This window comes from Portunus trituberculatus, chromosome 3, assembly GCF_017591435.1.
Source record: "Portunus trituberculatus isolate SZX2019 chromosome 3, ASM1759143v1, whole genome shotgun sequence".
Lineage (NCBI taxonomy): Eukaryota > Metazoa > Arthropoda > Malacostraca > Decapoda > Portunidae > Portunus > Portunus trituberculatus.
Window position 1 is genome coordinate 4,759,370 of NC_059257.1, and position 14,377 is coordinate 4,773,746.

Genomic DNA, 14,377 nt, shown 5'->3' on the forward strand with positions numbered 1-14,377 from the left:
TATGGACGACAACAGTAACAACACAGCGCCTTGTTTTCACCCGACATGTTTCCACTTTCCATCGTCGTTCGTGGAGTGGCTGGCGAGAACAAATCAAGGTTCCTCGCAATTCTTTTACCTTGATTTTTGGGTTTGATTAGGCGATTTTATTGACATTAGGAAGGGTCTATGGAGGTCAGAAGATTAATGGCTGGAGTCTTCACTATTTTAATCCCCCACATAAGTTTCTGAAGCTGTATAAAATCACCAAATAGCAGAATGCATAGGGAAACGCGTCCTGGTACTGAAGGGGTTACGGCAACGCACACCCTAAATAGCTTTGATACTAGTTAACCCCAATGAATAAGTGTATGCAAGTCACTGTGTGTGCTTGAGATCTTACTGAAAACAATGCCTACACATCAAATTGTTTTCACCTATTACATATTTCCACTTGTATCGCTGCACGTGAATGGAATAGCTCTCTCTCTCTCTCTCTCTCTCTCTCTCTCTCTCTCTCTCTCTCTCTCTCTCTCTCTCTCTCTCTCTCTCTCTCTCATAATCCTAATTCAACATTCCTCTTAGCTCTTCACAACAGACAGATGAGAAAGTTGGAGTAATGAGTGGAGAGATTTGGTAAAGCTTCCAGATAGTGTGTGTGTGTGTGTGTGTGTGTGTGTGTGTCGAGGATAGAATCAACGACTCGGCAAATGTGTTAAGGGAGGGGGTAACTATAGCAAACATGACCATGGCGATTTGGCAGCATAGAAAACAGGTTATATTATGGAATCCCCTGATGTGTGGGCGTGTGGGTTGGTTACGTACATTACAGTGCACAACCTGAGACTAATGATATTGGGTGTACTTAACTGGAATGTGCACGAGATGGGGAGAGTGAGGTGAGATGAGCGGGTGTCTGTTTCCTACAACTGTTAAAGAGTCACTGCTGAAGACATGCCATTCCGAACACAAGTCTCGAGAGTTTCTAATTTTACTCGAGCTGTATCTTTGCTCATTAACTGATATTTTTTCCCACTTTTTCACTGCTTATCAGTTATCTTTATTATCGTCTACAATATCTTCTGACTTGAGTAGTAACAGTATATAGAGCAAGTAATAGTAGTAGTGGTTCTGACTGACTAGCTGATGTGAGGGAATGAAACAGACTGCTTCGAGAATAGTAGTAGTAGTAGTAGTAGTAGTAGTAGGAGGAGGAGGAGGAGGAGGAGGAGGAGGAGGAGCAATCTTTATCAGTTATCTCTATCAAGTATCCATCTACATGCAGTACTTTCGGACTTAAATAGTAATTCTGACTGACTAGTTAATGCGGGAATTAAATAGCTAGACTATTTCGAGAGTAGTCTAGTAGTAGTAGTAGTAGTAGTAGTAGTAGTAGTAGTAGTAGTAGTAGTAGTAGTAGTAGGAGGAGGAGGAGGAGGAGGAGGATCAAGAAAACTCAGAGATGCAAAAATTCGTAAGAAGAAATTAACTTAGAGAAATAATGAAAGAAAAGTCAAACAAATGTAATATTGTTTGATATGAAGAAATGTTGATATGATGAAATACATATAAAAAATCAATCTTACGGGGCATACGCCGGGGGGCGCGTCGCCTCGTCTACTTTATGGCGCCACTCCAGGCGGTCACGCCTCGCGAGTCTCCATGCAGAGGCTCCCGTCCCGTGCCAAGTAACTCTCACGGTCTAGAGACTCTCGACTAATATTCCTCTGCAAATGCATATTTTCCACAGATTTTCAAGCCTTTTTATACTAAATTTCTTCAGAATTTCCTCAGAAAATTTTCTTAAACTTTTCCTCATATGACAATGAATCTGAGGAAATTTCCTCAATAATTAAGTGAGAGCTCAGTTTTTTCCTCCTCTTCGTCTTTTCAACGGCACAACTTCTAAACGATGATTAAATACTGAACTCATTTATTTTTTCTTTTCACATTTTGGTTTGATATTTGTAGCATCTTTTCGGTGAAGAGGAATAATTTTATGTCGTTACAATTTATCTATCCAACTCTCACCACGGCTTTCACACCACATCCTACCACATAGGGGGGGCAGTCAAATTAGGCTTCATTGATTTATTGATGCATTAGAGTTAATATAAAAGAATTGTGGTTCTTTAAATCCCTTGCGAGTTAATTAAAGTTTAAAGAGAAGTTAAGAGATTGCCGAGATCACCCAAGCACAGCCCAAAAGACGCCCAATCATTCACCCAGCCCAATAAACACAAACCAAATTTCTCTACCACATTCTGCCGCACCTGGAGGACAAATAATATTAAAGTAAATAAATCCATGTCCTTTAAATCCCATGTAAGTAAGTATGTAGGGGAGGCCACAAGAAGAAGAAGAGGAAACAGCAACACCCAAACATAGCCCAAAAACTCGCCCAATCTCTAACGCAGCCCACATTAACTCCCACCACAGCATCCCTACCACATTCCAGCCACAATCTACCACACGAGGGGATCAAGAGGGACGAGATAAGAGGGTTGGAGTCCCTAAAACCCCAATAAATAAGGGAGAAGTGTTAGGGGGCGTAGCATCATGTGACCAGCACCACCACCACCGCCCCCAGCCCAGAGAGATGGTAAGAATGGAACCTCCCTTATTTATCCCATTTATTCCATTATTTGAGCCACAGTGGGATGGAATTAATGTATATACCTTGCTAATACCCCCTTCTCCCGCCAGTGGTGACCTGTGACCTCTATGTGACCTGGGATGGGTTTAAATGATACGTGTTTGATTTTGAGGTCAAGTTTGGTTGGTTTTGTTTGTTTTGGGTGAAACCAGAAGGTGTTTTTTGGTATTGTGGTGTTAATTGGGCTTGTAGTTTCCCTCTCGTTGCTTTGATAAGTAGTAAGTACATGGATACTGTTGTATTGTTTATCATTACTCTTTGTTTTTCTTAATTTCTTTATCTTAGGGCTTGGAAACAGTTATCTTATTTCATTTGCTTCTAGAATTTCATGTATTATTCCTTTATTAATTACTTACTTCAATTTGAATTAATACTCGTGTATTTATTCATCTTCATGGTATAATTCTAGTTTATGGCCATACTCTCTCCTACCCCCCTCTCCCCCCAACAAGCTTAGGGACAGGTGGGAATGCGGGATATCGGGTGGGGAGCATGAGGTGCGTCGGAAATGCGTATTTTTTGCATAATGGGGAAAAATTCCCATCCAGGGGGGTCGCAGCCCCCATCTAGGTTAGGTTAGGTTAGCGTCCTTGCTGAAATTTACTCAAATTTATGGAATTCATAGGAATTAGTGAATTTACTAAAATTGTAGTGAACCTTCTGTAGAGTTAAGGATGGCCATTTTTCCCCCCAGTTACGCAAAAAAATACACATCTCCGCTGCATTTCATGTTTCCCACCTGAAACCCCACATTCCCACCTGTCCCCAAGATGTATGCTTATTTATTCATCTTTATGGTCTATTTTTCTTATTTTCTTTATTTTAGGCCTTAGGAAAAATATTTTCTTAATTATAATGCTAAATGTTTCAAACACTCCTCTCAGATTACTTAAACTTGGTATCAATATTTTCCTTCCTGTCTTTCTTATTTTCCTTGTTTTCCAGCCTAAAGGGCTTATCCCACTGGCCTATGATACTTGGAATGAGGGACATCCGCTCCAGATAGCTGGAACTTGCCTGGGATTAGCACAGAAAAGTTAGAATGGCTTCATATCCATCCTGGTTCTCCGTATGCTATCCCAGTGAAAAAACAAACATAATAAATACAATAAAAACGTATTATTCAAACTAAAAAGAATGTGCCTAAATTTTTCATATTAGAATATTAAATATTGTTTCATCAATTTAGAAAGATAAAAAATTATATATACCATGTCGATAGTTTGGACACATGACAACCATCCTTAACTTCAAAGTTGCCATCGCGCACGTCTGTGTGTCTCAGTTCTTCTCTAGTTTTTTTTACTTACTTTTCTTCAATAAGAGGAAATGCAAATGCAATTCCAGCACAAAGCACAGGTTGAAGTATAAGTGGCATGGTTTTGTTCTTGGTTGGTGGGCCGTTTGCCTAGCATTTGTCACCTTGTGTGTGATAATGTTCCTGGTTTCGCACCAAGAACCATGGCTCATGTTCCGCGTATCATAGGCCAGTGTGATACTCCCTTAAGAAACTATTATTGTACTTATTATATTATATTGTATTACCTGACTTAACTAATTTAATTTAACCTAACTTAATGTAGCTAAGGTACCATTGAGTGGTATATGGAACCTAATTTAACTTATCATAACTTGACCTAACCTAATGTAACCTAATTTAATCAAATCTAACTTCTAATGTAGCTGGTGTGCTTTTCTAGTATTTCAGTGGTTTCTTAGTGGTGTCTGTAGTCTTAGTGGTTCTCTAGTGCAGTAGTTCTCAAACTGTGTTCCACGGAACCCCAGGGTTTTGTGAAGACCTGTCAAGGGTTCCGTGGCAAAAATATATGTTTGACAAAAGCTTTGGAAGGATTGGATGAAAGTAAGTATGGAAGGGATGACATCATTTGCATCGGAGGGGAGAGAGAGAGAGAGAGAGAGAGAGAGAGAGAGAGAGAGAGAGTGGTTCATCAACTTGGCAGGGAGTTCTGCCAATATTGGGTGAGGGGATCGTAGAAGGGTTCTGACGAACATCAGGAAGTGTGAAAAAGGTTCTGTCAGCTTGAAAAGTTTGAGAACCACTGCTCTAGTGGTTCCCTTGGGGGTTGGCTTGTGGCTTGTGTCTTAGGTGTGTGTCCTCCCACAGGCATCCTATTCGCAGGAGGAGGAGAAGCACTACAGGGAGTATGGGCCGGGGTGCGAGATCGGCTCATTCCCCAAAGACTTTGTGTACGGCCCTGATGACCCGGACCAAGACATCTCACTCATCTTTGCCCCAGACCAGAAGCCAAAGATTCTTCTCATGGGCCTCAGGAGGTCTGTGGTGGCTTGCTTTACCTAACCTAACTTAACCTATTCTTAATCTAATGTAACCTTAAGTAGCCTAAACCTAACCTAAACTTAACATTAACCTTAACCTTACCTAACTTAACCTAACCCAAACCTAACCTTACCTAACTTAACCTAACCTAATGGGCCAAGATTTTGAGTGGTGTGTATTTAGTTAACATAGCCTAACTTAACATGACCTAACATAACCTAATCTAACCTAATGTGGCCAAGATATCATTGAGTGATGTAGGAACCTAATTTAATCTATTGTAACTTTACCCAACCTAACTCAATTTAACCTAACTTAACCTAACCTAATCTAACTTCTGATGTAGCTAAGATATTAAGTGATGCATCATAAGCTGATATAATGTAACATGATTTTAGTTATCATAGCATATTCTAACCTAACCTAACTTAATCTAGCCTAATCTAACTTGTACTAAGTTAATGTAATGTAGCGTAGTGGTAGTTAATGTAGTGTAATGCAGCGTGATCTAACCTACAGTAACCTAATGACTGGCCACTGACAGGTTGATTACTGAGTTCATTATAGTCACACACACACACACACACACACACACACACACACACACACACACACACACACACACACACACACACACACACACACACACACACATTAACTGTTCGCTATATTTACAGAAGCGGCAAGTCGTCCATACAGAAGGTTGTGTTCCATAAGATGACGCCCAATGAGACACTCTTCCTGGAGTCGACGAACAAGATCGAGTCGGAGAACATTTCAAACTCCTCCTTCGTTCAGTTCAAGATCCTCGACTTCCCAGGGCAGATTGACTTTTTTGAGCCATCCTTTGACTCGGAGAAGATCTTTGGGGGTCACGGCGCGCTGGTGTTTGTCATCGATGCTCAGGTATTATTTCATGCTGGCCTGTCTCTCGAATACCATGACACTTCCATATTCATTCTGCTTACTATTTGGTGATTTTATACAGCTGAAACCAAGGGGGATTAAAATACACTCGACCCTCGAAACAACGGACAAATGCGTGCACGACCCTGTCTGTAGATTGCAAAAGTCTGTTCTTTGCAAAAGTACGGAAAAAACTGTATAAAATGTACGTAAAATACTGTGTAATCATTAAGAAATCATTCAAGCAGTATTATAAAGCATTAAGTACAACAAATAACCTGAAATAGATGACATGAGCATGGTCATGGCCACCTACCAGACAATAATTTGCCGGGAACGGACAATCGGGCAACAGTTTCCTATTTTAATATTTAGCCCAGAAATTCCATAGATTAAACCAGACTCCAGAATTTGTCCGTAGTTTCCAAAATCCGTTGATAGGAGGTCCGTTGTTTCGAGGGTTGAGTGTAGTGAAGACTGTGGCCATAAATCTTCTGACTTCCATAGACCCTTCCTAATTTAAATGAAATGGTCTAATCATACATCAATTTCAAGGTAAAAATATGTCCCAGTATTGAAGAGGTTAAGTTAGGTAAGGTTAGTTTAGTGTTGGGATTGGCAGGTTAGGTTAGGTTAAGTTAGTATGGGATATATATTACTTCACGCTGCGTTAGGTTAACAACACTACCAGAACCAGTGAACCACCTCTTAACACCCAAACTACTTAATTTCTCTCACTGTTGGCAATTCCAGGACGACTACATGGAGGCCCTGAACCGCCTGCACCAGACAGTGTTGAGGGCACACAAAGTCAACCCACACCTGCGCTTTGAGGTGTTCATTCACAAGGTGGACGGCCTCTCCGACGACACCAAGATAGAGACACAGCGCGATATTCACCAGAGAGCCAATGATGAGTTGGTGGATGCTGGTGAGGGTGGATGATTGGTGTGGTGAGAGAGTGGGTGAATCGGTGTGATTAATCCATTCATTTCAAGTAAAAAGGTGACAAATATATACTGTGGCCTGTAGGCATTGATCTTCTGACCTCCATAAACCTTTGCTAATGTGAATGAATAGTGTAATCAGACTGAAAACTCATGGTAAAAATGCATCCTAGTACTGAAGGAGTTAAGAACCAATGTAACTTAAAGTAGAACCTGAAAATAGTGAAGGTGTGGAGCTTAATCACTAACACCAACAAGCACACTAACACACCTCTCGTCTTGACAGGAATGGAGCAGATTCACCTGAGTTTCTATCTGACATCTATCTACGACCACAGTATCTTTGAGGCATTCAGCAAGGTGGTGCAGAAACTCATCCCTCAGCTGCCCACACTCGAGAACCTCCTTAACTTGTTCATATCTGTGAGTGACTCCTTGTTGATGAAAGGAAACTGTTATAGATCTTTTTATATTCTCTAATCAAATACAGTGGTGTGTTTTCCCTCTTAGATTTTATAATATATGACACTAAAGAAGGGAAATATAATAGATCTTTTATATTCTTTAATTAAATACAATGAAATATGTTTTCCCTCTCTAATTAAATACGGTGAGATATGTTTTTCCTCTTAGTTAATGAAATATAACACTAATGAGAGGAATATATAATAGATCTCTGTACTTGTATCCTCTGTACATTGAGGTGTGTTTCCCCTCTTAATGAAATATCTAGGAATGGAAATGATAGAAAATTGTTTATCGACTGCAATCTTTTTATAATTTTCTCATACCAAGTAGTTGTAAATGAAATATGCTCAAACACTAATGAGAGAAAGTATTCCTATTTGATGTCCTATCCTAGTTAATGATCCTATAAAATTTGATAGAGTAAACAGTCCTATTTTTATTCTATTCTAATTACTGATCCTATGAAAATTTGCCCCTTACAGAACTGTGGGATAGAGAAAGTGTTCCTATTTGACATCCAAGTTCATGATTTGATAATAATTTGCTCTTCGTGATAGAAAAAGCAGTCCTATTCTTTTATCCAATCTTTTTTTTTAATCCTATCATAGTTACTTTTATCCTATCTGAGTTTTATCCTCCCTAGTTACTTTTTTTTATCCTATTCTAGTTACTTTTTTTTTTTTATCCTATCTGAGTTTGATCCTATCCTAGTTACTTTTTATCCTATGTCAGTTTTACCCTATCCTAGTTACTGACCCTGAATTGTACCCCTTTACCCTCTCAGAACTCAGGGATAGAGAAAGCGTTCCTATTTGATGTGCTGTCCAAGATCTACATAGCCACAGACTCCTCAGCGGTGGACATGCAGAGTTACGAATTGTGCTGTGAAATGATCGATGTGGTTATTGACATCTCGGACATCTATGGGTAAGAATGGTGGTGGTTCTGAAGCTTTGGTGGTGGTGTGGTGGTGGTGTTGTGTTGTATTTTTTATTTATTATTTTTTTTTATACCATGTGGGGTTTTCATGGGAATTTATGGGTTAAATGAGGTACATTTTTGGGTGAGCCTAGTGGTGATTCTGAAGCTTTAGTGGTTGGTGTTGTTGTGTTGTGTGGTGTGGTGTTTGATTCTTTGTGTTTTCCTCTTTTCTTTTCTTCCTTATTTTTTTTCCCTTACTCTTTATTCATTTTTTTCTTTTTCCTCTTTCTTTTTTATTTTTCATGTTTGTTTTTGTGTGTGTAATCTCAGGATGACAATATTTCACCTATTTTCACCTATTCAAGTGGACATTTTTCTTTAATCTTTTCTTTTTTCTTTTTTTGCAGCAGGAAGGACGAAGGCACGCAGGTTCCGTTTGACAAAGAGAGCTCAAGTATCATTAAGCTGAACAACGCCACTGTCCTATATCTGAGGGAGGTGAGCCGGTACTTGGCCCTCGTGTGCATACTGAGGGAGGAGAGCTTTGACAAACAGGGTGAGTGTAATGTGTCTGGCCCGGTGGTGAAGGAATGGTGAATAATGCTGTGTTTGGTGTGGTGGTTCTCCTTTTATATGTGCTAGTTGTATTATCTCTCTCTCTCTCTCTCTCTCTCTCTCTCTCTCTCTCTCTCTCTCTCTCTCTCTCTCTCTCTCTCTCTCTCTCTCTCTCTCTCATAATAATAGCAGTAGTGTGTAATTGCTGTGGCAGAAAAGCTTTGGCAAGTTTGGTGAGAGTTGTAGATAAGATGAAGTAGTTTGAAAGGTGGTGCCAAGTGTTGTTGGTGTTTTGGTTTATGGAAAAGGATGAGATTAATGAAAAGAACATGTCTGAAGTATTTTGTCTCTTAGTAACCACTGTCTCTCATTGTATGTTAGTAACATTGTGTCTCTTCACAGGTTTGATAGACTACAACTTCCTATGTGTTTCTGCAAGGCTGTAACATTCTATCCTTATCTAATATTGTCTCTAAATAAATACTGTGTCTCAATATCTACAGGTAACATTGTCTCTCTTGCCACAGGTTTGATAGACTACAACTTCCTATGTGCTTTCTTTCTTAATGTCGTGGCCTATAGCGCCTGTAGGTAACTTGAAGAGTATGGGAAGCACTGTTCAGCTTCCGCCTATTACCAGCGCAGGCAATTTTATTTTTAGTGGTACCCATATTAGGCCCATATCACCACCCAAGCGCATCTTTTGTGTAACCACCTAGAACCTGGGTATCATGGTGACATGTAGCTACTTCAAACCACTCCACAAATGGCAAAGTTTCAAGGTCGTACTTGGTGGGATTTGAACCTAGGTATGGGTGTCTGCCCGATCCCATGCTCACCAACTTATCCATTAAATAACTACTGTGTCTTAATATCCACCAGTAATATTCACCAGTAATATTCAATCCTTATCTATTGTCTATAAATATTCACTGTGTCTCAATATCCACAAGTAACATTGTCTTTCTTTCCACAGGTTTGATAGACTACAACTTCCTGTGTTTCCGCAAGGCTATCCAGGATGTGTTTGACGTGAGGAAGGTACAACTGCAGCAGCTTACCAGCAGCCTGTCCTCCCCCATCCTTCAGAACAGCCACACCAACGGCCCCACCACCTAGTACTAGTCACCTGGCGGGCTCAGGGGCCTCATACTTGCAGGTACATCTTGGTGCTTTGTGTTCCAAACCTAACCTAACCTAACCTAACCTGACCTCTCCTCATTTGCAGGTATGTCTTGGTTTTTTTTTTTTTTTTTTTTTTTTTTTTTTTTTTTTTTTTTTTACTTTATTTTTTTGATAACCTAATGTAACCTAAGCTATCAAATATAACTTAAACTAACGTAACCTTTCGATAACCTAACCTAACCCATTATAATGTAACCAAATTTAATCTGACCTTGCTACTGTTGTATCTTTTCTGGGCCCTCCTTTCTGGTTCCAGTGACAGATTAACAAAATTTCCACATTATTAACAGGAGAAAGTCTAGAGAACATGGCTAGTCATCTCTGTGGCCTTGAAAACAGTCATAGTGAGAGAATACAGGTGGTTTTAGTAAATTTTATGGATTTTAAAGGATGTTTTTATGGTTCCAGTGACAGATTAACAAGATTTCCACATTATTAACAGGGGTAACATTCTTGAGAACCTAGATAAGTGTCCCTGTGGCCTTGAAAACAGTCATGTTGAGAGAATACAGGTGGTTTTAGTAAGTTTTATGGATTTTAAAGGATGTTTTTATGGTTCCAGTGACAGGTTAACAAGATTTCTACATTATTAGCTGGAGTGATACCCTTAAAAACCTGTTGAGTATCTGTGTGGCCTTGAAAACAGTAATGGGGAGAGAACAAAGCATCTTAGAATGGAAACTTGACTTGGGGACTGGCATCTAAGTGGGCCTCTCTGTTTTGTTGCCCTTGGCCAGATTCTCCCTCTTACATAAATAAAGAAAAAAAAAATACAAAACAGACTCAGTAATAATATGGACTCAATAATGATATGAATGGACTTGGTAATTATGTTAGTGGTGAGTCAATAGGGAGCTTCAACCCCTTCACTACTACGACACGTTTCCATATTCATTCTGGTTACTATTTGGTGATTTTATACAGCTTCAGAAACTTGTGTGGGGGATTAAAATTGTGAAGACATTAATCTCCAAACCTCTATAGACCCTTCCTAATGTCAATGAAATCATCTAATCATACTCAAAACTCATGGTAAAAATGTATCCCAGTGCTGAAGGGGTTCAAAGATTAGCCAAATTTATGGATGGGAATGATCGATGGAGTTAAGTAGCTTTGCTCATACAGGGACTGCCACGTGTAGGCTTGACAGACTCTTGCAGCTTCCTTCACTTTCTTATGTCCTGATGTAGCTTCTTTTTCCATGCAGGCTCCCCACCCCACCAGTACAAAAAGGAGGGTACGCCACACCTATTGGCCGCTGGTGGTCAAGGCTGCAGAAACAAGCGCAACATTCACCAGACAGCAACTATCACTACCACTACTCCTACTCCTACTCCTACCACTACCACTACTACTACTTCCACTACTACTACTACTGCTGTTGCTGATTAACTTAACTGTCTGGTGTGAGAAAGCTATTTGTGGGAACTGGTCTTAAAGTGCTCTGATTGTGTGTCTGTGTGTGTGTGAGTGAGAGAGTGAGAGAGTGTGCATTTGTTATTGTGCAAAACTGGATGACATAAGATTGTGAAAAGAAAAAAAAAACAAAATCCACCTCACAGTTTTCTTCTTTAGTCATGTACATGTTGATAATATTTTTGTTAGGATATATTTTGACAGACGGTATATAACATTGTACTGTATTTTAAGAAGCATTTAAATAACCGCTTTCATATAGAGCCGTTCTGAAAGCTTACTGTTGTTCTTATCGCTTCAGATCGCATGACAGTTTAGTTTTGTGACGTGTGAGGTTAATAATAACACTTGGACAATTAAAAAAAAGTTAAGAGTTATTAAAGCTATGTGACTGGAATGAAGGGTAGATTGGAGTATTGTAGGAGATTGGAATGTGGAGAGATCAGAATGGGAAAGAGAGACTGGAATGGGGGGAGAGAGATAGGAATGGGGAGAGAGGTTGGAATGGAACAGAAAGATTGGAAGAGGGAGAGATTGGAATGGGAGAGATTGGAATGGAGAAGAGGGTAGCTAGATGAAAATTGTGTGTGTGGGGAGATACAGAGACGAATCAAAATATTTAGGAATTGAGTGTTTTGGAATAGGAAGAGAGAAACTGTGTCATGGAATATACAGAAATGATTGTCTCTTCTCCCATGCCATACAATCTTTACAGTCTGGCATATTTTAATCTTTTACATTAACTTAACTTAGGAATTGATAAAGAAAAGCAGTCTAGGAATTTATTGACGGAGTAATGTGTTGTGTGTGTCTCGAAATACAAAGGAAAGAACTGTGTGGAGGGATGTACAGAACTCATAATGTCTTTCTCTAGTTAATTGATAAAGAGAAAGTCTAGAAATGTCTTGAGAGAAAAATCTGTCTCTGAACAAACAGTGAAAATTTAAGGGAATTGTCAGGAAATGTACAGAAATAAAAGTGTTTCTAGGAACTGATAAAGAAAGTGTCATTAAAAGTCTAGAAATATATTGTGAGAAAAATCTGTGTCTATCTTTGAATAAATAGTGAAAATTTGAGGGAATTGTGTTAAGAAATATTCAGAAATAAAAGTGTGTCTAGGAACTGATAAAGAAAGAATCATTAAAAGTCTAGGAATATATTGAGAGAAAAATCTGTGTGTATCTTAAATAAATGGTGAAGGGAATTGTGTGAAGGGATATATAGAACTCATGATTCTTTAGTTAATTGATCAAGAGAAAGTCATTATAATATCTATGAATAAATTGAGAGAAAAATGTATGTTTCTCAGAGTAAATAGAAGTGAAAAGGAGATAGAAAAGAAATAAAAGTGTTTCTAGGAACTGATCAAGAGTCACTAAAAATCTTGGAATATATTGAGAGAAACTTGTGTCTATCTTAAATAAACAGAAGAAAATTGTTTCAGCAAATATACAAAAATAGTGTTTCCAGGAGTGATAAAGATAAATTAACAAGGAATATATTGAGAGAGGAATCTGTGTCTAGGTAAAAATACAGAAACTTTCGAAAGGAGTTGTGTTGATAGAAATTTTCATCACCTGAAGAAATTATACAAGAAACTGATAATGATAATAAAATAAACTATGATATGATTTTAAGGAGTAACAAAATTCCCAAATGCTTCAAAACAAAGATACAGAAGCTAATCAAAATAAACTTGTATATTATCTTAGAGGGGAAAATAGAGTAAAATAGAAAAAAAAAAACCAAATATTGCCTTTGATAAGAGAAATAAATAAAATCAGATAAATGAATAAAGAAAAGATAAATGCAAAAGCTACACAGTGAGATGAGAAAAATAAATAAAATGAATAAGTTAAATAAATCAATAAATAGAGAATACAAAAGTTAGAGAAATAAAGAAAATAAATAGATAAAATAAGATGATAAATGAAATAAGCTAAATACTTAAGCTGCAAAGGAGGAAAAATAAATAAAATGAGATAAATAAATGTAATAAGGTGAATACAAAAACTACACAGGAATGAAATAAAAAAATAAGATAAATAAATGAAATAAGATAAATGCAGAAGCTACAAAGACAGGAGTTTCCAGGGTCTGACATCCCACTGTTGCCAGAATGGAGGAGAATGTGTCCAGATATTTGCTTCATTGTTCCTTTGTATTATAGAGTTTATTGACCTAAGATTAGTTATTTAAACCACTGTACACACTACACAAAGCATCTAAATTGTTTTTTTTATACTTTTCTCTTTTATTTTCTTGATTTGAAACTACTTTTATTTTTTCTTCTCTTGATCTGAGACTTTTTTTTATATATATACTTTATTTTCTGCAATTTGAAACTCCAGAACTTTGTAAAATTGTTATGTTTTACTCTTTCCTTTTTTTTCCTTGACAAAATTGTTGTTCTTCCTTTTTTCCTTGATTTGTACTGCTAAAACTTTATAAAAACTTGTTCTTTACTATTTTCATTTTCATTTTTTACCTTTGAAACTTAATGAAATTGTTATTCTTTACTGTTCTCCTTTTCCTCCCTTGTGAAATTATTGTTCTTTACTTTCATCCTTATTTACTCAATTTTGAACCTCTAAAACTTTATAAAAATGGTCATTATCTTTTTTTTCTGGTTTTACCTTTATAACATTGTTAATCTTTACATTCCTCCTTTTTTTCTCTATTTGAACCACGAGAACAAGTCAAGAATTTTTAAACTTTACTTTTCATCCATTTTTTCTTAATTTAAACCACAGGAACAAGTCACACAATCAATAAATTCAAACTTTTCATCTTTCTTTCCATAAAATTGCCAAATATTTACTCTGCCTTAATTTTCTAGATTTTAAACCACTAGAACCTTAAAACTGTTAATCTTTCTACTTTTAACTTAATTTCTTGATCAGAACAACAAACTGCATTAAATCAACAAATTATATACTAAATGTTTACTATCTTTTATGTGTGTGTGTGTGTGAGAGAGAGAGAGGGAAGGAATGGAAGTTCGAGAGGTGACAGTAGGAAAAAGAAGTTGAATAGTTGTAATGG

The 14,377-nt window shown here is 37.7% G+C and overlaps 1 protein-coding gene across 3 annotated transcripts; it reads left to right on the forward strand.

Moving 5' to 3' along the window:
- Window positions 1-2,333: 2,333 nt before the first annotated feature.
- Window positions 2,334-13,798, forward strand: LOC123510312 (ras-related GTP-binding protein C-like). Of its 3 annotated transcripts, none has more exons than XM_045265346.1 (9): window positions 2,334-2,581; window positions 4,761-4,930; window positions 5,612-5,840; window positions 6,594-6,771; window positions 7,074-7,210; window positions 8,040-8,182; window positions 8,587-8,732; window positions 9,708-9,890; window positions 11,124-13,798. In XM_045265346.1, the coding sequence occupies exons 1-8, from the start codon at window positions 2,579-2,581 to the stop codon at window positions 9,848-9,850; spliced, it is 1,149 nt and encodes a 382-aa protein (XP_045121281.1). In that variant the 5' UTR covers window positions 2,334-2,578; the 3' UTR covers window positions 9,851-9,890; window positions 11,124-13,798. The 3 variants fall into 3 exon arrangements, with proteins under 3 accessions (XP_045121281.1, XP_045121272.1, XP_045121262.1); XM_045265327.1 differs by having other exon boundaries at window positions 2,355-2,581; window positions 4,776-4,930; XM_045265337.1 differs by lacking the exons at window positions 9,708-9,890; window positions 11,124-13,798 and adding an exon at window positions 9,134-9,192 and having other exon boundaries at window positions 2,353-2,581.
- The last annotated feature ends 579 nt before the right edge of the window (window positions 13,799-14,377 follow it).

Coding starts and splice junctions, on each gene's coding strand:
- LOC123510312 (XM_045265346.1), top strand. Junction 7,211..8,039: donor TCCTTAACTTGTTCATATCT/GTGAGTGACTCC, acceptor TTACCCTCTCAG/AACTCAGGGATAGAGAAAGC. Junction 8,183..8,586: donor GACATCTCGGACATCTATGG/GTAAGAATGGTG, acceptor TTTTTGCAGCAG/GAAGGACGAAGGCACGCAGG.